The sequence below is a fragment of the Tetranychus urticae genome, chromosome 3 (assembly GCF_039701765.1).
Source record: "Tetranychus urticae isolate SD_2017Ah chromosome 3, NJAU_TeUrti_SD_1.0, whole genome shotgun sequence".
NCBI classification, from domain to species: Eukaryota; Metazoa; Arthropoda; class Arachnida; order Trombidiformes; family Tetranychidae; genus Tetranychus; species Tetranychus urticae.
This window is the reverse complement of record NC_142960.1, coordinates 10,319,820-10,346,307: the sequence shown is the minus strand read 5'-3', so window position 1 is coordinate 10,346,307 and position 26,488 is coordinate 10,319,820. Positions and strand designations below refer to the sequence as shown.

Below are 26,488 nucleotides of genomic sequence, written 5' to 3'. Positions count from 1 at the left end.
TAATGGCAGCTGTATCATAATGGCAAACATCCGTTAATAGCTTTTTTTGGCCTGCCATCTACAGGGGGGAGAGATAGCTTTTGAGCTTAGAGAGACGCCTTGCGTGCGTAGAAACCCATTTTCATTTGTTTAAACCTTTTTACATGAAAATTTTATATTAGCCGCTCTTTCTATGCGCATATCTATCCACCCCTCTTCTCACAAACTTTCTCACCAACTTGTACTCGCTTGGTCTTGCAGTTTCAGTTAAACTTGGTCAATGTTAAGCTGTTTTCATTATATCGTGAATTTATATATATAGTCATATTGTAATCGTTTTTTCATCCACTTTTTGAAGCCTTAACATGGCTCAACCAATTTATGACAGATTATTACCAACATTGGATTATAATTTCAACATTCACAGTTACAACAGTAAATTGGACAAATATGAGACCATTAGTAATGGTAACCATTTTGGTTGCAACAAGTCAATCGGAAGTTTAGTTAAATGTGCTTTTTTGTGTTTCTTGTTGTTTATTGTTTTAACTGATGCTTCACAAAATTCTATTCATGTTGACAACAATTCTTACAAGGATATTGTTATCTCTTTTGATCCTGCCATCTCTACAAACCTTGTTTCAACTCTTCTGGAAAATGTAGAGGAAAAAATTCAACAAGTTTCTGACCATTTATACACTGCCACCAATCAAAGTTTGTGCTTTGGTGAAGTTATTCTCCTTCTTCCTGACCATTGGTCATCTAAAATAGGCAATCGTCGTCTCAACACTACACGTTCATTTACACCACTTGATACGGATATTTACATAAATTCAAATGGTAAGTTGTCCACATTGACATCAAGTTGTTGACCAGAAACACAGAGTCCAACTTTGAACAGTGAAAATATGGGTTTTATTCAATTTTGAAGCAAAGACTGTAAATGTTGATGATATTGATTGCAATTGGAGAAACACTGGAAAGCAATTTTCCGATGAAGTTCAAGTTTATCTGAATAACAGTTGTAAACATATTTTTACATCTTTTACAAGCTTTTAAAGTATACTTTCAAGATATTCATGTAGATGTTAGAGACATGATAATTTATTACTGAACTTGATCAGTTTTTATAGTTATATTGATTGTACATTGAACATGATTTTAACCCAAATTGTACAATTTCCGTGTTTCATTTACAATAATTATTAGGTATTGTTGCTGAGGGAACAAAAGATTCATGATTGTCCATATAATTTACAGGTTAACATTACTATTGGAAAAAAGAGAAACGAAAAAGAAGAATAAAAAAAGTTGAATTTCTATGAAATTAAATTAATGATGCCAATTTGAATGAATAGTTGATGAAGTTAATTAAGTTTAAAAAATATCATTTCATTGTCTCTTCATTTCACCAACTTGAAAATTATATCTGAAAACAATAAACCAGAGAGGGTGAGAAAGAAGTATAAATGAATCAATGATTAATTGAATCGAATCCAATTTAAACAGAAAAGTTAATCATTTTTTTCTCATCCAATTTCAGGTGAAATGTTTAATGAAGAACCCTTTACCCAGCAATATGGACAGTGTGGAGTCGGTGGTAAACTGATTCACGTATCGAAGGAGGTTTTCCTCAAGAAGGACAATGGCAATGTCGATGTGAAAACAATCTTGCACCAATGGGCAGCCTATCGTTATGGTGTTTTCAGTGAACACGGTTTTCGCAATGACAAGTTTCACCCCGATTATACTGTGGACACCTCTGAACGCCTTATCATGACTTCATGCGCTTCAAATGTTGAAGGTGAAACAATGGACATTATTGTTTCTCCTGTTTCACCATCGGCCGATTGTTTCTCCCGGCCATTAAGTGATTCATTTCCACCCACCAATTCATGCAGCCTATCAACAGCACCTTCAACCATTGTCTCATCTTTAATGTTTTCACCAAGATTATCATCGGTATCAACCTTTTGCTCAGAAGATAATCATGATGCCTTTTCACCAACCAAACAAAATCGCCTCTGTGATGGTAAATCCATCAACGAAGTTATCCGATCTCATCCTGATTTCAGGTAAACATTTCTTTCAATTTCTTTCATTATCAGATATTCCTTTCAATTTAAACAAAACTATGTAACTATTGATTTAACAATCAAACTGTTAACAAACCCTGACATTTCACGATTCGCCATTTATCAAACATTTCATCTGACCTTTGAAATTTACAATCTTAGCCAATACAAATTAACATTTATCAATAGATTGATTTTTCAATTTAACAAACTCGATAAGATAAAATTTGAAAAAAATAATCTCAAATCTATTAATATCTATTGAATCTTCAAACCAATTTACCTAAATTGAAAGCAACATTGAAAATTTCAAAATCAACTTGAAATTTGCAAAAAAAATGATTCAGTTTTAATCAAATTATGCTAGCAACTGAACATCAAGATTCAATCATCTAAAGGTTCGATTAGTAATTCGATAAAAATTTAGTCTTGAAATCAGTCTAACGGCTAGAAAAGGTTTCATGAAATTTTGGCAAATTTAAATAAAATGAACTGATAAAACTTGAATCAACCATAAAGAACACTTTTCATGATTAAATTAAATTTAATCGTTCTACATTTTACTTTGAATTTTCAACTGTTAAATTGAATGTCAATTTTTGTCCATTTCATTTTGTTTCCAACGATTCCAAGTGAATAATTGATTACATTTGACCACAAAAATTTGAGACTAATAAGGTTAATGATGGACGACAATTATAATTGAACGAGTCCATTGAAGGTTGATAATTAGCAAATAGTCTACTAATTAAAGCAGAATTGCAAAGAGACTGAAAATGGTACAAATGAAAAGCCATGAGAAAATAAATTATTACCCATTAATTGTATTCATTTACTGTTTAATTTACCTTCTGTATTGAATGATTTCTGAAAGGTTAAACCATTTCCATGATAATAAAAATGGTGGTCATTTCCATCATTATTCATTTGCATGTCAAAACATTAATTCGTATATCTATCATGATAATAGGTAAAAAAGGTTGATAAATGTATTCATAATTAAAGGTTAAATTGGGTGAAAAGAAAGACATTTTTCAGAGACAATTCAAGTTTGGCTGGAAAACGTTTTTCGGTTGAACTTTCCAATGAACCTTTTCCATATTAATTAACATTGTTGACAGAGTAACATGATGTCCTGATAAACCTGTATCATGTTTCGATAACAGATGAACAGGAACTTATCGAACAATCTTACCATACTTTGTGTTTCCTCTTCTTTATCTTGTTTTACTTTTTGTTAGCCAAACGAGGATTGCATTCAAATGGTTCATTGAAAAGTCTAAATCATGATGATTCCTTATCATGATCCATCATCATTCATCTCTTTTCCCCTTAACTTGATTACGATTCTTTGTAGCTTCATTTATCCGTAGAACTTGTAATTTTTGTTCCTTTTTTTCAACCATTTATCTCATTGATTCCAACATGAAACATCTGAAGCAATAAAAAAAAGAAACAGTAAACATTCAGTTTCAATCTAAAACAATTATCATCATGAACTCTTCACCAACCACCTCATCATCTTTTATCAGAATCTTTGCAAATATGAATAAGAAAAAAATTCATAACAATTGTAATACAATTGATGATAAAAGTATTTTGAATTGCAAATATATTTGATCGTCATTTCTCAGCATTTGCTATAAACTAGTTTTCAGCTTCATTTTCCCCTGAAATAAAAAAAGCCAAAGATGACAGTCATGAGCCATTCTCAGCATTTACAAGTAAAATATTCAACTTCTCAATAAAATTATTGTTGAAAAAATGATGATAATAATAGCAACATAAATGGATAATGAAAATAATGAAATTTTAATAATAAATTGAAGTCTTTTCAGTATTCCATGTTATTCAAAGCTACTTGAATGAACAAACAAATGAGAGTTCATTTCCCGTTTCCGATGGACTCTTCTAACCCTCTAAGCCTTGCTCCTATTCAGGCGTATTTATTGATGATTCATTTCAATTTAGGTGAAAGCAGAAGAGGTTGAGAAGCGAAGAAGAAGAGAAAAAAAAATTGTCAGAAAAAAAAACTTTAACTTCTTGTGTTGATCCTCTGTTTTCATCATAATGCTCATGATGCAAACAGCTTATTGCACTTGACTGAACTTTATCCTTGCACTTAATTTTCTTACGTTTGTGTGTTTTTCACTGCAAGCTTTGGTTAATTGGCAAAATCGCACTTATTCATGTTGGATGTTATTATTTTTATCATTATTATTATAATGTAATATAAGAATCAGAGCTTAAGTAATCATCTAATGACTTGAAATTTCACGCAACATTGCATTTCGCCTTTGCTCTTACATATGAATTTGAACCTTTTCATATTTCTTCCTCCTTCATAATAATCATCACCTAACCCTTTCATACTCTCTGATTGCACCAAATAATAATCATCATCATCATCACCTGAAACTGTTTGCTATTAAAAGAGCTTGTAAAGTGTTAAACACAAAAACCAAGAAAATGAGTCAAATTAGACGAAATTAATTTACCTTTTGGTTAACCAATTAGTATTTTTAAATTAAAATTCAAGACTTTTCATTTCCGGCAAATTCTCAATTTCCTTGTAATCAATTACATGGAACAAACCTTACATTTGAAAATCAATAACATTTCCGTTTCAATTTTCACTAATTTACATGAATTCGTAAAATCATGTTTCATGGTTAGGAGTGCATTCAAATTTCAACTCTCATCTCAAATTACTCGTGTTTACATGGAGTCGCCTGAATCCAATTTTCCCATCTTCATCAACCATTTTTACATGAAAAAAACGATTCTCTTTTTAGGTCCATTCCTCATTAAGATTGTGTTAATTATACTTCATAATCAAGTAAACACTAAAACATCATCAGGCTGATGGTTTGCTTTTTAATGGTTTTTTGTGTTCCCTTTCACCATGTGATTAATTGTTTCTAATGGTTGATGAGAGTTGTTGTTTTTGTGTTGATGTTGATGTAAAAAAATTGAACAAATTTTTCTCCCTTTTTCTTGACTAGAGTACAACAAAAAACTAGCCTAATGATGATGTTGATGGGAAATGATTAAATGAGTTTTATACTGATTAAAAAGTTATCAAAATGAAACATTAATTTCATGGCATCATTGTTAGCCAACAGTTTAAAGCAATCAATTTAAAGTCACCAAAATGTTACCGTCAAAAAGCTTGTCCAGGGATTGCTTTGAACAAATAAAAAAAGCCGGTTTGCGCCGTTTCTCATATTTTCATTTGTGATTATCAAACTTAACCAAAGATTATTTGAGCAACTTGCAAGGTAAATACAGGTTGATGCAAAAAGCAATGAAAAGTGATCCATTTTATTTGCCAGTAAATGCAACACCTTTTGACATGTAATACCTTTGCCAAACACCTTTAAGACCATCAATAGCACTTTACCTTTTCTCAAATTATTCAAACCAATTTTAAATCACCTTTGAAAAGGTTTTACCTTTTTTATGTCTTTGTTGAGCTAAAAAAAGTGAATTTCGCTAATCTCTTTGTTAAGTCGTTCAACTTGTAAAGCTGCAAAAATGTAAATGAAACTGGTTGGAAAAGGCATCAAATTGAATTTTTTTGCCTCAAAATTAAAAATTAAAATCAAAGTTGAACCTTCATTTCAAACATCATTTCAAGCGAGCTTTTAATTTTTGCATTTACAATTAACAAAGTATTGAAAATTGGAATCAAATTTTAATCTAATTTAAAAAAATTCACCTTTCTCTTTTGGTGCAAATTACCTTTTCAAATTCACAAGTTTTTGGTTTACGTTTTTGTTTTCATTCATTTTTTTGCTGCCAAAAGATTTACTTTTGCAACGAAAACATGATTATTCATTTTATCTGGTTGCAAATGTGAGAGTCGCTGATGTAGCAATTTAATTAACTTGAGTAAACCAATTTCATTCACATTTCCAAAGGTGATAAAGTTGATTCATATTCTTAGCTGAGCAGAAGAGGGAAAAAAAAGTTCTGACAGCTTCAGAAGGCAAAAAACCAAAGCAAGACAAAGAGATGAGTTGTGAAAATAACAATACTTGAGCTTTACTCTTCAGTTTTCATTCTTCCTCATGACACTTTCACTTTCCATTTGCCATTCATTCCTTTTCAGTCTCTTTTTTCAAATCATGATTCATCCATGTAAATTGTTTTTGATTATCATTTAACTAGAGTCAACTGAAAGCTAAACTTTCATCTTAAATTCAACTCATCTTATAATCATTACAATCCTGGCAAGAGTAAAAAAAGTCAGTTTCATTTACTTGCAATGTTTACAGAATGAATCTTTCATCTGTATTTGTTCAATTATTTGTTGAAAAAAAAACAATTTACCGATAATTTCAATTAACAAGATTAACTCGAAAGTCAAATACCAATTGTTGATCCATTTTGTCAACATTTCAAGTAAAACAAGAAAATCTTTTGTTTACCTTTTGTTACCTGTTTCTTGCTCATCACTAGGGCAACTCACCCTGAATCATCAAAGAATCTCAACTCCAACTCTTGAGCCTCAGGCTTTAATCATGAGCCATCAAGTCAACTTGAAATATATCGTATTGATAAATGTATTGTTTTCAGTTTTTCATTTTGTTTTGTTTTCTACCAAAAAAAGTGAAACTTTTCAACATCAGTCAAGCAAAAGGATTGGAATCCTTTTCCTTACCTGGTTTCCCTGTTACACCTTGTATCTTATTAATTTAAAAGTTTCATCATTTCTGCTTTTCTGATGCAAAAATAATAAGAGTGCAAAAATTGAGACTTTTCACCTTCTAAGCACATTACTGAAACCTTGTAAAATGAAGCTTTAAATGAAAGAGTTACTCTTTTGCTTTGTTTTGATCAATGTTCAACTTTGAAAGGTTTATCATGATTCTTGTTCATAGGTTTTCCTTCAGTTGCTCAGATGAATCGATAATGATGAAAAGTTGCTTCAAAAATAATCCCTAATTCAAAATTGTTCATCTTCTTCAATTTACTTTGAAAACTGTTGACAAAACTTTGCTCATGAAAAACAAAAGTGAAGACAAAACTTTGGCAACTGACAATAACATGAAACAATCATGACAACAAAATGTTGAAGTAAAAGGTTGAGTTTTAAATGAGCGAAGGAGGAAGAAGAAGAAGAAGAAAAAAAAAAGTTTATTCCATGAATTTTCAGAATCTCGACAAATATTATTATGGTTATCATTTTTTGCTCCTCACCACTGTTTTTCATCACCTTAAATCTGTTATTTTCATCCATCATCATCTATTTAACTGAGGTGTTTAAACTCGTATTTTTTGTTTGCTACAAAAAAATGGATCAACAATTTTGTTGAAACAACTTTCAGACTAACATTGAATTTTTGATGGATAACAATTTGTAAGGTTAAAAAGTTATATTGATGTAAATTATTCTGGCTCATAAATTGTGTCAAATTATCATCAACATCATTTAAATTGAAAACAAAACCAAAATGTTTAACCAAATTGTCTAATTTAAACGCACAGATTTAATCAGATTGACAGATTGATATTTGAAAAAAGTGACAACTTTAACCAAATGCAATCCAATTTTGCGAATCTCAACATTAATTAAACTCTCAACTATCCCGTTGATTTCAAGTTGTACAGTTATTCCAGTTTTCATGATGAATACACTCGATTCAGTATCTTTTCCCTTCTTTACAAGCTTATCAAAGCCTTTTCTTGCACGGATAACCACAGGATGTTTCAATGGTTTATGAAACTCATTTTGTTTGAATTTCATCCTTTTTTTAATTTTCACTTTTCACTTTTGACGGATTGAATCATCATGAAACAATCTAACAACATAAACACACCTTGAATCGCTGAATTTATTCATGATTATTCAACTGATTACAGTGGGATAAAATAAGTTACAATTTTGCATTTGAATGATAAATCAGGTAAAATGTGTGTTCTCACTTGTTCCCATCATGTAAACAAGTCTTTACATGTTTTCCCATTTCCAGCCAACAATCTTTTTCTCTTGACCTTAATCATGAATTATTTGAATCGCTGATTAACATTTCAACAAATTGACCAAATGACAATCAATCAATTATTCAAATCAATTTGCTAATCACTTTTGTCCCAATTTGTGTTTACTAATTTTATTCATTCAATTTGTTTCTCAATTAATCATTTTACCTGGTTTATCCAAAAGGTCAAAGTTTAATGTTCATTTTGATGGCTGTTTAAATTGTCATGAAAAACGTTTCAAAAAGACATTCATTGCGAGCGATATCATTAATTGATTTACAATAATCGAAGTTGTTTCAATTAATTGGCTCTTTACATTTAATTGGTTTTCATTTCATTAATGATTTCTTCTTTTCTTTCATTATTCTTTTACCTTCTTAGTTGTGATTAAATAATGATAATTATGATGAAAACAGTATAATGATAATGACAATTATAATTTAAATTCCCTTTGAATTTTATCAACACTTTTCATCGAGTTCCATCTTTAGGATAATGATGATGATCATGTTAATGATATTAATGTGATTCCAGGATGGTAATGATGATAAACTGATTAACAGTGAGAATTGATTTACATTCAATTGTTGTCCATCTTGTTGAAAGGGTTTAACCATTCAACACTTATAAACATTTAGGCAACTCATGATATTGAAAGATGATTAAGATAATGGCATTGAATAAAGATGTAGGTTCAACATGGTGATCATTATCAGTTGAAACTCACCGTTTTCACCCAATGAACCCAAAGTGGAAAAGAAATGAAGAAAAAAAATGTTCAACCGAAGCCTTTTTAACGACTTGAAACTTTTCCTATGGATGATGATGATCACAATTGTGATGGATGCGAATAGGTTTGATGATTGATGAAATGAAGGTAAATGTTTCAAACAACTCACTTTGTCTCACTTTATTTGGATCCATCTTTTTCTTCGCTTTTTTGCCCAATTTTTCTTTTCTCTCATGGCTTCGTGATAAAATCAATGGGAATCCAGGTAAATGATACAGATTTTCTGGTTTGGCGGTTTCATGATGATCATTCCAACCTCTTTATACAAACCATAATCACCATCAGGGAACCTGTAGAGACTCAGAGTAAAGTGTTTGAAACTAAAGAGAAGAAAAAATTGGTTAAATTTGGTTACATGTTTACTCCAATTTCAAGTTTATTTATTTATCATGAAAAATTCAGTTGAAAAATGCTATTAAATTTGAAATTTCCATTCCACTTTTTTTTTCTTCCTCTTCTTTTCAAGTTTACCAAAAGTTCCTCTCAAGTTGCTCACAATTATCAATTCTCTCTCAAAGATGATTATAATTTTTCTACTTCATTATCTATTTACTTTTTACATGTTCATCTTTTCATTTTGTGCTAAAAAACACACATTTTCTCGGTAAATATCTCAATCTTTTCCATCCTCATCACTGGCATCTTGATCCACTTGACTATTGTTTCTCAATCTGAACAGCTCAATTGGTAAACAATGATTGTTATTTCTTTTTCTTCCTTCATTTACAAACCTTTCTCATCCAACCTCATCATCCTCATCATCCACTTTCCTCTTAATCTTGATCTATGAGAAAATGCTCAGTGTTGACTCTTGTTCTAGTTTTTTTCTTCTCTTCTCCTCATTTTCTCATCATCCATTCACATGCTATTTCATTTGATATTTACTTGTCTACTTTTCCATCCATGTGCTGTCTCTTCTTCTTTCCCTTGTAATCAAACAAATTCAACTGATGACCATCCTCATCATGACCATCTCACGATCATCATGACTACTTTAGCCTTTACCAATCCATGTTAAACATCATATCCAATGTGATTACCTTTTCCCTTTTGAAAAAGCCAAGACAAGACCAACAGAAGATGAAAAAGGTTAAAAGAGAGTAAAAACATTTCTCACCTTCACCTTTTTCATTACAACTTTGATTATTCCATTGTTTCAAGCCAACAATCAACTTGACCACATTTGCTTGACTCCTCATTGAATGGTCGTTAATCAATCGATAACCGATAACGGTTAAAAATACATTCCAATTTAATGATTAAAATGTTTTCTCTCTTCTCCTTTTCTCTATTTCAACTTGCAATTCTTGTTGCTCATCATCATGTTGACCTCATGTTGATTACTGCGACCTTTTAATATTGCATCGTTGCAACAACAATGCTTACAGCTTGTAATATTGAATGATGAACAGTTCGTTATTGCTGCTTTTTTCAAACTTTAGAGGTTTTTTTCTTCTTCTTCTCTTGCTTGTTTGGTACATCACGATCTTATTACATGAGTTGGCCCATCACGATTTTGCTTCAAGTATTATACCTTTACCTGGTGCGAAACAGGCAAGAAACAAAAAAGACTAAAATGTAAAAACAAAAAAAAACTGGTTTAAGCTTAAAAATCGTTTAAAGCCATTTTCAAATAAGCCTGCAAGGATTCGTGATGTTAAGAGACTCAACTTGCAGTGGTTAATTGTAATGAATGACTCGCCATCTTCATCATCTCCATCATCTTGACTCTCTTCATCTTTCTCATATCTCTTGCACACAAAAAAAGGTTGTTTTTTTGCTTGTAAATCTTTTAAGGTCAACCCAAGAATGATGAGATTTAATGCATGTTTCACGTCTTTTGCCCCAGCTAATATTGATTTCAATGTTGATAGTGATTAAGTTAATAACAATCAAGGGCCAACACATTTACGGGAAAAAAGCTTCAAATATTGTTTTCTTTTTTCTCTCTTCCTAACTTTACTCAACTTTGAATCTTTATTGTAACTATTTTTGATCTCATTTTTAGTCTGATTTTCAATTTTGATTATTTCATCCATTCTAGATAATTATATCAATTACAGTTTTCAATCTAAATGTGTGTTCATATTTCAATTATTAAACATGCTCAAGTTTATCATGATCATTTATGCATTTTCAGTTGAATCGATAGCAAATTTCCATCTCAAAGGATTGGGTTCTTTGACTATCAACTTTGAGTTTCTTGCAATTTCCAATTTAACTGCATAATTACAATTATGAGTGCAATTAAAATGATTACCTGAAAAGTTGAGCTTTCAAATTATCATCAATTGCAATGATTATCGTTTTTTCCGTTTCTTTCATTGGTCTATTTTCATCCTAGATGTTGAGCATTTCAATTATGATTAAACAATGGATAATTGAGTTTAATATATTTCCGATTTTTTCCATCATTTTCCTGTTGATCATTATTGTTTGACTGTGAAAACAGTGTTGAAGCAACTATTGAAATAACTTGCAAAGGTTCCTAATGATTCACTTCTTTTCAATTGTTTCCCTGATTATGTCATTAAACGGCGACAATTTTATAGTTGAAATAATTAAAGTTTCCCGGTGAAAATAAATAGTTTGTAATATAATGAGAAACAATCAATTTAAACATAAACTATTGTTATCTCAATCAATTGAATGCGTGTAAAAAAAACAGGAGAAAAGTTGAAAATTGTTTTCAATGGGAAATACAACAAAAAAAATAAAAGTTATCAAGTGAACAAAAGTACAACTTGAACCATTGACCAAATTTTAAGGCCATTGGACTTGATATATAATGTTAACATGATGAAGATGATGAAGACGAAGGATGAAGGAAAATATAAAATAATAATAAGATGATAAAAGATAGCCAAAGAGGTGAATTAAGTGTACGATATGGCCAATAATGGAGTTAAAATTGCAATCCAATTGAAGTAAATTGTTTGAAGGGAACAACAAAAGTAAACGTTAAATTGGCAAACCAATAAAAATGAGTAAAAATTGAAAGAAGAATCAGAATGAAGCTCAATTGATGGTAAAGGTGGGTGGTAAAAAAGGGTGAGATTGAGAGGTAGAAACGGTAAAAGACGTTATTGCGTTTCAGTTGAGGTTAACCTTTTGTCTATGGAATCAGCTTAGTCTCGCATAAAAAGGCAACCTTTGAAAGTCAACAACCGGTTGGAAGCATTCACTTCTCACCTGTCATGGAAACGGAAATTGAAAAATTTGTCTTGAAGGTAACAATGGGTTGACATTTTTGTCGCCATTTATTGATATTGTTTCGCTTGCCTTCATTCATCTTTTTGGGGATCATTTTTTAAGTCAAGTGTTTTCTGGTTGATAATTTTTCATTGAAAATCCTTTCCCAACCATCATCATCATTTCCATCATAATCACCATGATTATTATTCAGGCTCTTTTTCACTTGAAAAAAGGTTCATTTCAATTCCTAACTCAAATTGTCTCTTTTTCAGAAGATGAGTCTTTCTTTTTTTCCGGGATCAACAGTCTTTCATTTTTTTATCTTCTTGGTGATACTCTATCAGCTTGTTGATTCCTGTGATCTGTAAAACTGAATAATCATCAGTCAAATGTAGTGAATCTTGCATGGGTCACTGAGTTGACTAGGTTGATTGTAGGTTATAAAACAGATTCACAACTTTGAATCTTATTTTAAATCAATGCTCAAGAAGAATAAGAAAAAACACTTTTCATTTCTTTGTTCAACCATGTTTATCATTATAATCATCATTGAGTTATCCCGTGCTTATTAAAACCATATGCTTTAGTTTGAGGAAAAGTTGAAAATAAAATTTCAACCTTTTTGTGATTCAGTTTCAGTTACTTGGGAAGAGTTGAAATTGATTAACAAAACTAGATCATATAACATGGCATTAACTTTGATTGAAACACTAGTTATTAATCTGTTGAAAATAATAAATGTTAGACAATTAATTATGGTTATTTTGTTATGGCAAATGAAAAGAGTAACAAAATATTGCTATTACTAAATTGTATCAATTAGAAGTCATTAATAATGTAAAATGTGTGCTTCTTACCTCCTTCTGGTTTTTAAACCAATATCAATGTAATTAACAACATGTTTAATTTTCAATTAAGACTGATGATTCTTTATTGCAATATTAGCCAAACTTGAATTTAACCTCATCTGTGCTCATCAAAAAAGCAGCTACCAAAGGAGTGGCTGCCATCCATTAGCTAAATGGTGTAAAGATGAACCTTTTCATATCAATGATGATAGCAAAATCGGTTTTTGGTCCATCATCTTGATCCAATGTTATCGTCAGTAAATTGCTACTTTAAAATTGCAGCCTGCTAATTAAAGGTTTGTCTTGAAAATAATTTTTGAAATGAATGACAAATATCATGATAACTATCATGATGACACTTTCTTTATTTACTGGTTTTATTCAAGACAAACAAACAGTCAAATGTGACAGAAGTAAAAAAAAATGTTTCAAAAGTGAGCCTTCAATGTAAAACCATTTGAATCCTTTCAATCTGATAACATTGAAACGTTGCCATTGCAAGAATGAAAAACTGAAAAGAAACTGAACAAAATTATGTCAAAAGGAATCTTCAGTTGCCTTAAAGGCAACTTGCATCGCAGGAAGAAGAAGTAAAGTTAAATTAACTTCAGGGTATTGACGATTCCAGCAGCTTATCATATTATTATTATCATTACATGATTATTAAAGAGGCTACAATGAAACTTGGCCTTACTCAGGAACATTCACCCATTTGAATGAACATTTTCCCAATCAATTATACAAAATTAACTTTTAATTCAATCCAAATGTTTTGTTTCTGGAAGAAGAAGAAGAAGAAATATTAAAATTGAAATTAACCCTGTAAATGAAATAATACGCAAAGATTAATGAAACCATTGAATTGATTAGCAACATTATTGCTCATCATGATTAACCATCTTTCTCATCATCTTCCTCATCTTCCTGATCAGCCTCATTAACATGATGATTACCAATCGTCATATTTGACAAAAGTTTATAAGAAACCTTCTTACCGTCAAAATTATATTCCTAATCACGGAATTTGCTTGAGAAGGAAAAGTGAAAGAGAAACACTAATCATGATCATGTTACACTGAACATTACCTTTCAACCCTGTCCAAAGTGCATACTGGCTCATTGTAATGAGCAAAGTAAAATTCAATGTCAGGTTTCTTGTTGTGCTTATGATGATCAGGAAGATGATGGGGATAAAAATGACGGTAAACCATGTAAACCTGTATATAGAGAGAGAGAGAGGTTCAACTGTTCAAGGATTTACCAGGTCATTTGCTCAACAAGTTTCCTCACTCTTCTGATCCGTTTATATTGAATTAATTTCACTTGTTTGACGGCCAAAAATGAAACTCTAATAACTTGCAATTTAAACATCCTAACCAGCAAAAATAAACTTAACAAGCAAAAGCAAAGTATCACCATTAGCAACATCATCTTCATCTTCATCATGGACTTAAAAAATGCACACAAAAAACAAGCTAAACTTTACCACCCTGCATTATGAAGGATTTTGTGTTTGCATTAAACGTTACGCTGTCAGTTTCCAGGTAACAGCTTAGGTTACTTTGGGCATTACTTTTTTTTATGCAATGGGCTTAGGCAATTATCAAAATTAATACAATAATGAGCAAGTCAGGGAAGATTAGAAATGAACAGATTAACTGATTATCAGCTTTTTCCTATGTAAATGGTAAAGTCAAAGTGATATTTAAAAGCAAAGCCTTCAAATTATGTTTAAGAATTATTTCTTTTAATTTACCTTTTTTTACCTTAAAATTGAACATTTTCTGGTTTATAAAGCTTAAGTTTAATCTTTTTTTCCTAACAATTTTTACTTCTCAAGAGTCAGTCAAGTAATCCTTCAATGGCCAATAAAACAATAAGTTTAATTCAATTTTACGCGCTTTTCATGTTCCACTGAAAATTATCGTAAATTTTTAGGAAAAATATGAATCTATGGTTTGCTTGAGTGTTCAACTCTTGAGAAATGATTCATTTTTCATGATCATTATTGAGACATAGTCAGGTAATGAGTGCTGATTAAAAGCAATAAAACAAAAAGCTTTCAACATTTGCTGGTGAAAACATTTGAAAGATATTTTTGAATGCAGTTACCTTCAATAACAATTATAACCTTTCTTGATCCATTATGAGATATTGATGAACATTACTGAAACCAATTAATAGCACAATGTTAATTCATTTAATATAATAGTTGGGCTTTTTTGTTTTTTGTTTACAATTACCTCAGTTTTTTCCTAGTCTTTTTTGTTCAACAACTCTTGCTGTATATTACCTGTTCAACTATAATCTTGTACAGTTAACTTTACAATGAAGTTTTTTTGTTTCCTTCCTTTTACCTCATTCACATGGATATAACTGATGGTTAATAATGATGGTTATTATCATTTTTCATAAAATAATGAACAACCTAATGGTGTATGTTATACTGTATTAAGCTAATCAATCGATTATATTGTGTATTAAACAGTAGCTCAAAGGAAATTATCTTTGTTTAAATATTGTTCCTATTGTTGTCAGTTGTTTGCTGTTTTACCTCCTTTTCAATTCAACATGTGATTATAATAGTATTTTGTAGTTTTGTTTTTTTTCTCACTCCTGTTTTTTTTACCTTACCTTTAGTTTTATTTTTGATAAGTTCAATTGTATGGTTAGGGTTTGACTTGATTGCGTGATTGTTGTAAAAAGTTAAAAATAAAATATTTATGTAACTTACCTTGTGAATGTTTTGTTGGTCTATACAGTCTTGTGTTTCCCTGAATACACTTTTATTTAAATTTATGTTGATTTGTGTATTGATGTAAATGAAGAGATAAACGACAGATGATGGAATCCACGATTATCGTGAATAAAATGTTCACAACAATTAGTTGTCTATTGATTTGGGTTTCAAATTTATCTGATGTCAGTCGATGTTGAAAAAACAATGGTTAATATGGGAAAAGATGGACTTTCATTTTCTGTTTCTTTTTGGTCTTTTCCTGGATAATTTTATTTGTTTCACTTGATCGTTGGTTAGTCCAACTGTTGTTGGTTGATGATGGAAATTATTAATTGTCTTAATATATTAAAAATTGGGTTTTTGATTAGATTTTGATTAACTCATGTGAAATGTTTTGGTTAGTGTGCTCTAGACGCCATCTATGATAATTTTTTATCACTATAATGGCTTTCACTTGTTTAACGGTTTTTTTGTTTTAAATTTTTGTGCAATAATTAATTAGTTTTGTAGTTTTTTTAATTGAAACGATTGTCGATTAACTTTTATTGATTATTTTGTTCAAATTATTAATTTTGACTTTCTTTTTTCTTTACTTTTACAGGGGATTACAATCTAATGCTAACAAATGTAATACCAAGTTTACTCTTGTCACTGAAAAGAGACCAAGGATTGGTGTTTTCGTTGATTTTATCATTGATCATGATGATTCGATGATTATGCATCCCATTCTTACTTTCTTTAAACCTTACAACCCACTCATCTTGCAATTGCAACCTCATGAGGCTGGTGTTTTGACGGCTGATGATTTTACTCATGGTCATCCGGAAGACGTACCTGTTTGCTTTGACTGTGCCATGGAACATATTCGAGGAAATGTGAAAAATGTTGACAATAGTATCACTCATCTTTATCTTGTAACAGCGGGTCATTACCGGACGGATCGTTTTCCATTGGAATCTTATGCAAAAGAGTTGCTCTCTTATGATATTAAGGTTAAAGTTGTTATTTATCCTTACAGGCCAGAAGCAAATTATTCAACGCTTTTACGTTTTGCTCAGGCTGCATCGGCTGAGCTCTTTGTCATACCTCATATCGATGCTAAAAGGCCTGGATCGACTTACAATCGTATTGCTTTTCTGGAAACACTTGTTTTAGCTCAAGATAACTTGCACCCTTCTGAACTTGTTGTACTAGCTAAAAACACAACCTCTGAAACTACAGATTATTCATTCAAATTCAATGTTGACCAATCTTTAATTGAAGCTAACTATTCAATCAAAGTACTCCTTCTCTGTCATACTGAGGACTCATGCACCGATAGACGAATCGCACACAAAGTATTTATCAATGATGTGCCAGTTAAAGTTAAAGGTCAAAGATTGGCTTCTTATTCCAATACTTATACATTTAACGCTCACCCGGAGCGTGGTCAAGATGGCGTATGGGAAGTTAAGTGGACTGGGCTTGATGATACCAAAGTTTCATACATCACAGCTATTGCTGTCACTCCAGATAGTGCAAAGGTCCCATCTCTTGAGAGCAATTTTTTCACTGGTTCATGTTGGCTTTCACACAAACAGCCCATAATTAGTCCCACTTCACGAGACCGTGTTTATGCTTATGTCTCATTAACTAAGAAGCTTCATGAATATGTTCACAATGCTTCGGTAGCAATTGCTTTCTATGATGAGGTTGGTGCTCTTGTGTCCATGGCTCCAATGGTTGATGATGGTCTTGGTGATCCTGATATTACTCGAGGTGATGGTGTTTGGAGTTATTTACTTTCTGATTTACCTGTAAAGCGTTTCATTCGTGCAGAAGCTATAATAACCTCTGAACGGTTTACTTTGTACCCTGGACTCATGGATCGTCCTTGTTGTGGTAGCGCTGTACCTGAACAACCTGTTGTTCAAGGTTACAAAGATCTCAACCGAGTACTATCGTGTGGCTCTTTTTACATTGACGACGCTAGTTCTACTGACATGTTTGTTAGATCTAGTCGTACTTTTGATTTATCAGTTTCCTTGGTTGACGAGACAAGATACATTGTTAAAGTTGATTTTACTCTGCCTACTGGTGCCCATTCAATTGAAGATATTAAAATATTCAATTGGACGGAAAGACCCTTCATTCGTTCTTCATTTGATTCTTATGGTGTCCGCTTATTCTCTGTCTTTGAACAAGGTTTGAACAAATATAGTAAAGAGTTTGAGATTCCTAAAGGAACAGTAAGCATCTCTGGTCCATATGTAATTGCTGCCCAACTGAAGGATCCAACAGGAGCCAAAAGTCTTTCCAATTTGGTTAACATCTACTTAAATGGTGAGCCTGATTTACCTAGTGAGCCGCCTGAGTCAATCATGCAAAGTTCAGATTCTGATTCATCGGATTTCTTTGATATTATCAATTCAGCGGGCCCCGGAAGGAGTTTCTTTAGTGGTTCGGATGGTTCGGGTATTCTTGGCATTTGGCATGTAACGTTCATTGTGGTTGGTTCTTTCCTTTTCATACTTGTGATTCTTTTATTCATCATCTGTTTGGTTGCTGGTCGTAAGAGGCGAGGAACCGATTCTGGTCGTCATTCAAATGGTTCTAACGGGTCAATTAATGTTAAAGAAGAAGCAAAGAAAAAGATTCCTCCTGGCTCAATGGGAACCGAAAATCCTGATAAATCTGTTTACAGGTCTTATTCAGATGGTTTAATGGGTGTCAAAGGTGATGATATTAGTGATATTGGTCATCATCATATTCATTCTCACCATATAACATCCAATCATTTGACACATCAAACATCACACCTTCAACACCAGCAGCTTCAACAGGTACCACCATCTCAACAGCAACAGTTAAACCAGCCAACCTACCAGAATAGTTCTGTTAATTTAGACAATGGTATTAAAGGAATCAGTCCAGTCGATTCAATTCCTGCAAACAAATTGTTATCTCACTATGATAAAGTTAAACAAGCCAAACAGCGAAATGAACCTTTACCTGTTATGCGTATTGAAGACATCACAGATATTGGTTCTGTACATAATGCATCCTCTTTATCAGATAATGATTCTCGTTTCCGAGGGTCAGTCACCGGTTTACCAGATGATCCTTTTGTAACAATGTCTAATGATCTTAATTCTTGGAGATATCCAGTCCCAGTTGATCAATATCAATATTATAATCCTCATGCCAATTATGTGCCTCAAAATACCAATCATTTGCCCAATAGTGTAATTGAATGGCGAAACTCTTATGATGGTTCGGAAACTATTTCAGATTATGATCCCAGATATGGAACAGTTGATAAACAAACTACTGCAGTTTCACAAGTATGACTATAGATTTTTCAAACAATTTAAAATCTTCACACCAAAGAAATTAAACTTCACCGACTAAATTGTTCATTTGAACAGGTATGTATTTATCAATTATCTTTCAAACCTTTACATTCTGTACTCTTTGAAATCTTTGGTTAACTCTATTTTTATGATTCTAATAATTTTTTCTTTTCTCTTTTACAGTCTTCAGTCATTAGCTTTAAGAGGCAATTAACTAATTAAATTCAGATTTACTTATCAAACTGAATTATTCGTCACAAGAGGATGTGATTTAGTCATTATAAATGTGGTTAGAGCCCAAAATTTTCTTACCAGAGGATCTCTTTTTATCAACGGAATCAACCTTGCAACAGTTTAAAGCCTAACACTTAAACAACTTTTCGAACAATGTAAACAACAATGCAAAAAATTTGTAGATTTTTTTCAAACTGGACCTGATTTTCAACCGACAATCAAACTCTATATGAAACAGCACTATTCTTCTCTACTTCTACCTGTACATTTCCAATTTTTTCGTTCATTTCTTTTTTATCCACCAACTTGTTGAGTTTCGTATTCTATTTTGGTTCAACTTTGGTCCAAGTAGCCGGCAAGCAATGTAAAGATGATCAACAGACAAAATGAACAAACAACATTCGCAAACCTCTTTCTCTACCTGAAGATAAAACATTCACACCAACATTGCCCCAATCTTGTGTTTTTTTGCTTAGATGTAAAGTGCCATATACATTAATGTAAATACTTATTACTCTAACACGATTAACTCAAAATTCGTGTTCAAATTTCTGAAACAAAAAAGCAAATCGTTATCACAGAAAAACAAAAATAAATATTGTATATCTCATTTGAAAATGTATGAAAAGATTTTTTTACGATATATCATGACTTATAAAGAATTGTTTAATTCAAAATACATAAATTGCGTTTCCTTTATTTTAATTTACAAATTATTTTCTCATGTATCTTGCAAATAATCAACCCTTGCAATTCACAGAAATAGTGTTGACTATCATAATCTCAATAAAAGCAAAAATATAAATGCAACAACGAAAATAAAATACAATGAGAATAGATGAACCAAGTTGACTGGCCGGTTTCGTCTAGACACAACTAATTTGGATATAAGCTATAACCTCGAATGTTTCAGTTGTGAGCATTGACATGATAGAATGCGATTGATTTACAGTTAAAATGTAACCGTAAAATCTTTTGGTGGCATTTTGATTAATCTTATTATCGTGTTATCATCCTGGCCTTGGTACAACATTTCACCTTCAAAATCAACAAAACCATATTTACGAGCTCGAAGCAGCATTCCAACAACCTTATCCGATATTGCTACGTAAATCTGAAAAGTTAAAATGAAGGAACATCGTTAATATGAAGAATAAGATTTAAAAATTAAAAAAATATTTTTACCTTGAATAATCTTCCAAATGTAATTGATGTGGTTCCATCGGCAGCATCAACTCCGCTGTCTCTGATTATTTCACACAAATATTTAACTTCCTTTGTTACATGAGAGTGAGCTATAAGACCACGTTGTAATGTTTTTGAGCCTTCAGCCGGTCGACCATAGCTTTAAAGAGTTGAAACATATAGACAAGCAAAATTGTTTCAAAATAATTGTAATGTCATGATAAATTGTGGTTCTTTCAAGAAAAACGGAAAACAAGATTACAAGTGTAATGGATACAAGTGGGTAAACAGTTTAGGCTTTTGTTGGTTTTCAATCCTTTCATCAACAATATTATGAAAGAATTCATTTCATGTGACGACCAAAAATTTTATGTAATTCTGCAATTAGGTCAGTGTAATTGATCTTTCTTGGTTACATTTTTGTAGAATGAAATTCAAGCTGTTCAGACAAGGTCAACAAATGGACATAAACATCAAATTTTTAATGACAACAGTACACTTGAGAAGAAACTTGACGATTCGGAAGCTGATACAAGAAAAAGCATCAAGCAGCAGGAAATTGGAAATTCGTCTATTTTTGAATTATCTTCAAAGTGAAGTAAACACAAAACAATAATAATCGACACACAATTACGGTAGCAATGGCAATGAAAACAAAATCAAAATCATTAAAATCAGAAACTTACTTATTTGAAATCAGAAACAAAAGATGGCGATAGTAAACGATTTTAAAAAACTGTCAGCTGAGCAATATTAACGGTTTTAGACGAAAATAATCCTTACATTATAATTTAATCAGAATTTTATCATTAATCCTTTATTTACTTTATGTAGATTTCATCTTAACCAATTCTATTTTCGCTAAATACTCTGACTTATGACTTACACTTGTATATGGCCTTTCGTTCGAAGTCTACATTTTTACAACTTCCTGGGTAAGTTTAATCAAGTTATATAATTTTCAAGTTGATTTCTTTAAGATCACAGTTTGGCTCATTTAGCCTGCCATATTTTGATTAAAACATCATGGTAACTAGGTTTCTCTAAGTACACAACCTTTCGTTAACAGCTTAATCAATATAAATTGATGGTAATTTGACTGTTCCAATCATTCATGTAAATGGAGTTTTCATTCTCTTGACCATCATCAATTTCCATTTTAGCATTTCAACTGTTTCAGTGTCAAAAGTTTCATAAATCATGGAAACTCAAGCTTTAGCAAGATTGCCTTCAATTTAATTTGCATATTATCAATGGGTTGAAAAGGTTAAATAATGGAAATATAAATGGAAAGCCTTCGTTTTCTGACCTTTCTTTATGAAACAGAAGGCTTTAGTTGAAAAATCAAATTTGAATATTGTCACCATTAACATAGATAATGGTTGTTTAATCAACACCAAACCTTATTGAAATGATGAAACTTCATTAATTAATGTTAGTTTTCTTTTTAGGCAACTTTTCTCTGATTGATGCATCATTACTTTGAAAGTAAACTTTCTTACAAGAGTCTAGATGGTTGAATTGGATGGTTAAATTGTATCCAATTAAGTATGTGTCATCAACTACATCAATAAGCAATTCTCAATAATCCTTTAATGGTTAAATGGTGCTTCAAAGTATTAACTATGGAAACGTGGATAGTGCATTTAATGCATACAAAACAGTAAGTAAACCTAATCAATCTTAAAAAGCTGAACAAGAAACAGTGGAAGCCCAAAAAACAACTAAACATCCTAAAATCAATCAGTATTCATTTGCTCTCTCAATTAAATCAAATTGTACTAACATTATTTTTCTCCTTTTTTTAAGCAACAAATCAACCGTAACTACATTTCCACCTTGAAATGGTTAGACTGAATCTACATTGAATGATAAGATGATGGTTTAATAACACTTGATAGTTTTCCTCTGTTCCTAACCAAACATTGTAATGGTCAAAGTAAACCAGGATAAGACCGAGATGAAAAATTGGTTATCGATTAATCCTCTGAATCTTTCTTTGGACAAGAAAATGTTTCTTTTTTTACTTTCTTTCTCTCTTTCCACAAGTTAATTTGATGCAAGAAATGGAAATGATCGTTAGCTGTCTAATAATATGTAAATCTTAATCGAATTGCGTCTCAAGGTAAGATTTATTTTCCTTTTCTGACAACGTCTTGAATCAGACATTTAAACAAGTTTATTCTTAATGATTGAAAATAAGGTGATAATTTACATTATCTATCCATTAAATTCTCAATCATTGAATTTTCTTGAAATGAATGTAAAAACTCTAGTCTGAACCAGTTAATGATAAATTTAGATTTTCTTACTTTCCTTCCCAAGTCAAGCATCATTCATTAGATTACAGTATAATAATATAATATGACATAATATAATATTCTAATATTTCCATTTACGTAAACAACATTGACATTTTCATTGAAATATCCATATCCATTCCTAATTTCCAAGTCACCTTCTAACTTACCAATCAGACTATGATCAATTTCCTATGTAAATCTCAAAGCTATAATCAATAATTGCATCTAACTAACGAAAAGATCAACTATCATTTATCATACAGCAGCCAAAATAACCCAACTTAATCCCATGAAAGTCTCGAAACTTGAATCCAATCCTAATATCTAATTATTTCCCTTTTATTTACAGCAATGCAACCAAGAAAAGAGGAAAATGTGGATAAAATTATGAATTTAAAATGAATCAAGATGTAAACTCGACTGGTAATCTGGCCATTCTATGGAAATAGCAACTATCAATCCAATGAGAAAAGTGGACTCTATCAATGTTCAACATTAGAGTCTTGAACTCAACTAACCCATTCGATGACTTATTAAATCATTAACTCGATCCGCCCCAACTTAATTTGCTTTCCCTTTCATAATTGGCTTTGTGGCTTAGTTGGTTAAAGCGCCTGTCTTGTAAACAGGAGATCCTGGGTTCGACTCCCAGCAAAGCCTTTTTGACCATTGGCGATGTTAATTATTTTACCATTCAATTGTTAATTGAACCCTTTAATAATCACTGGACAACATCAAGTGAAACCGACTCAAGAAAGATCCTTCAAAAGTCCAAACCTTTTGGTTTAAACTCGACTTGAATCCAATTTTATGGCTGATCAAATGATCACCTTTAATTATCCAATTAACTGGTGTCTACTAATTAGGTTTTGAGGTAAAAATGAGATGAAAGACGCAAATAATCAATTCAAGAAAAGTCTATTGTTGCCTTTATAATGTCAACTTTACCTTTTTGGTTAACCTTGATTTATCCAATGGCAAGTATGGTTACAACAAAATGATACATGTAGCAATGAATTTGTAATTAATCCAATTTGCAGTGGGAATTAATTTTGTACCGATGAAAGTAAATTTTTAATTAAATTGCGGTATAAAATGAAAGGGATGCAAACAAGTCAACAAAAAAGGAGAACCAAGAAAGCAACAACAAAACAAGAAAAGGAAGAAAAATTTCATTCTCGTTTCCAATCTACAATCAGACGGGGATATAATTAAAAGTAATCAAATCCATCGCTAATTAACTAGCTTACAAATTGCAATTGTAACCTAAAAAACAGGACAAACAGAAAGACCAGAAAAGTCAAAAGTTAAACCAATTTCAACTTGATGGCAAGATTCATGTTCAAAGTGAAACCATGAAAACATGAAAATCCCTCGAGAAAAAGGTTGAGTGTTGAAAATGAGAATTGAAAATTGAACTAATTAACTTTGTATTGGGATCAATGAAAATCTTAATCACAAAGCCATTAATGAGCAAAGAAAATAGGTTTCAATGAAAATAACAATCAACCTTAATGACCATTAATGATAGTCTTTGAGTCTTTAATATCTTTCACCAACATAATAGTTATAATGATAATAATCTGTATCAATGGTAATGATGACAGCGATTCTGGATTATTATACCAATGAATATAATCACATTGGCCAGAACTCTCGATGGCTGTTGACTGTTGGAAATGTTTTAATCATACTTGAACAATATTGAATGTTGCCCAAAAACTGTCGACTAATAATCTGAATCAATTGCCTCAATACCAGGCAAAGGTTACACTGAAGGTCATTAAATGGTTATCTTACCTTGAATTGATTTTGGTCAATTGTTCCAACTTTTTAGCTCCAGGTGAACGAATGGTTGAAGCTTGTTGATTGTCACCTTTGTGATTAACTTCAATTGAAGGGTTCATTTGTTGACAACAATTGAAGCAAATATGTTTCCACTCATTTAACAAAACTGGAGAAGAAGAGGAACAAAAATGTGTTCAGTTAAAGAAGGTAAAGAAATGAGGAAAACTCCTTCACCATGATCATTTTGGTGATGCTAAAACTGAATAATAATCATCTCTCATCATGATTAACTGGAGTCAATCCAAAATAAGAGTTGAGTGATTTTTCATTTCAGTTTGTGTTTTGTAAATTTCAAGGTTTACTTTTGATTCAAACATTTTTCTTCTCGTAATTTCAACTCTTTTTGCTTGTCTGAACTATTCATGAGTATTTCATTTTTCTCGTACTTTTTTGGCCCATTATTCAATTCGTAAAATTCAAGTTTAACAGATGAATGAAAGGCAGGAAAAATATGAAGATAAAGGTCAACGAGCATATGCAAGTATTGAATTTGCCAAAACTCCTACTTGGATGAACCTCTTGTTCATTCAAGTGTTTAAATCGACTTATCTTTTCGACCTGTTTGATTCCATCTTTTGAACCTGATTAACTTGGAAAGCTCGATTAAACTGTTTACCATGAATTGAGATTACATTTTGTCTCCTTCTCACCATTACAATGACTTTGGATTGGTAAAGAAACCATTTTTTACTTTACTTTTCTTAACAAGATTGAGGTTAGGTTTTCGAGTTTCTGGTAAACTCTTAGTTCTATGAAGTCTTTTAATGCTGACTGAGAAATGGTCTTGTCAATGACGAAGTTGGTCTCTTGTTTGACTAAGAAAATCCATTTGAAAACAAAGCTGGAATGTTACTCCATGATGTGGCGAGTTTCCTCATTCACTGAGAAATCTTTTTTTCTCTTTTCAAAACTAAATCTTGCCATTCTGACATGTTTCAGGTTCTATTCAGAAGCAGATAATTTGGGTTCTTTCTTTGCGAAAAGATTGCAATCAATCTCAAAGTTTTCTGACAAACTTTTCAAGACTGTCTATTCTCAAATTAACCTCATCATGATTAATTGTCTTTCGAGTTTTTGTACTAATCCAATCGAAAATTTCAAGATCAGATAGTTTTCGAGTTGCTACTTGGCAGTTTGGTGCGTTCGTGTCTTTATGTTTAAACAGTGTTATCTTAGCATCTAGTGAAATAGAGTCAAGTTATAGTAACTAACATAAGTTATTAATGTTATAATATTATAATGATTCTAATCAACATTCATTGACTGTTGAATGCACCAAAACTACTCTGTATTGATCTCTCAAGTGATCTTGTGATATATTTAATCTTGTTTTCAATATGAGAATCGAGCTGGAAAATGTACTCATTCCTAGTTTAACCCAACTTAACGTTAGGCTTTCCAGGTCAGCTGTGTGTCAAACCGAGCAAAAACAGTGAAAACTTGAACCACAACGAAGATTCTTTGAACCACTCAGTGGTCGAACTATGGATTTGTAGCGATATCAAAACTGAGTCAATTAGGGATATTAAATTACTCCAATCGACAGAAAAAAAAGCAAGAAAAGTTTGAAATTCGATCGCTGTTTGTTCAATTACGCAAGCAGATTTTTAATTAAAATCATTTTACTCATGTAACCTTTGATCATTAACAAGAAAATGCTCTTATTTTGAGAAATCAAAATTTTATATTTTCCGATAAAAGATTAGTTCGATTTTCACATTTTACGTTCAGGTTAGACCTTCCTCATTCTGCGGCCATAAGAGAACTGAAAATTATTATTCCAAGTTTAACAAACGCATGTTGACAATGAATAATTAGTGATTGAACAAAATGATAAACTTGACTTTTTCCTTACTATCAAACTCATTCATCTTTTCAAAGTACTTTTTTTGGCGAACACAATAATAATGAATCAAGATATTAATCTTTCTAAAATTTGGAAAATAGAAAGAGACTAAAATCGTTGAGATG

General features: G+C 31.5%; 2 protein-coding genes, 2 long non-coding RNA genes and 1 other non-coding gene across 6 annotated transcripts; 3 read left to right on the top strand and 2 right to left on the bottom strand.

Moving 5' to 3' along the window:
• Positions 1-248: 248 nt before the first annotated feature.
• On the top strand, positions 249-19,866 carry LOC107369632 (uncharacterized). 2 transcript variants are annotated; one of them, XM_015937601.3, is made up of 5 exons: positions 249-819; positions 1,523-2,054; positions 16,217-17,937; positions 18,028-19,022; positions 19,131-19,866. In XM_015937601.3, the coding sequence occupies exons 1-4, from the start codon at positions 345-347 to the stop codon at positions 18,942-18,944; spliced, it is 3,645 nt and encodes a 1,214-aa protein (XP_015793087.2). In that variant the 5' UTR covers positions 249-344; the 3' UTR covers positions 18,945-19,022; positions 19,131-19,866. The 2 variants fall into 2 exon arrangements, with proteins under 2 accessions (XP_015793087.2, XP_015793086.2); XM_015937600.3 differs by having other exon boundaries at positions 16,217-19,022.
• LOC149093337 (uncharacterized) lies at positions 13,235-16,003 on the bottom strand. Its single transcript, XR_016199746.1, has 2 exons — positions 15,610-16,003; positions 13,235-13,653 (listed from the first exon to the last, which is right to left on the bottom strand). It is a non-coding gene; the product is annotated as an uncharacterized LOC149093337 (long non-coding RNA).
• On the bottom strand, positions 19,830-24,694 carry LOC107369633 (actin-binding Rho-activating protein). The gene is made up of 3 exons (XM_015937602.3): positions 24,470-24,694; positions 20,367-20,526; positions 19,830-20,295 (listed from the first exon to the last, which is right to left on the bottom strand). Exons 1-3 carry the CDS (start codon positions 24,574-24,576, stop codon positions 20,134-20,136), a joined length of 429 nt encoding a protein of 142 aa, XP_015793088.1. The 5' UTR covers positions 24,577-24,694; the 3' UTR covers positions 19,830-20,133.
• LOC107369634 (uncharacterized) lies at positions 21,129-23,770 on the top strand. The gene is made up of 4 exons (XR_001570355.3): positions 21,129-21,301; positions 21,818-22,029; positions 22,176-22,491; positions 23,019-23,770. It is a non-coding gene; the product is annotated as an uncharacterized LOC107369634 (long non-coding RNA).
• On the top strand, positions 23,256-23,329 carry TRNAT-UGU (transfer RNA threonine (anticodon UGU)). The gene has a single exon. It is a non-coding gene; the product is annotated as a tRNA-Thr (tRNA).
• Positions 24,695-26,488: the final 1,794 nt, after the last annotated feature.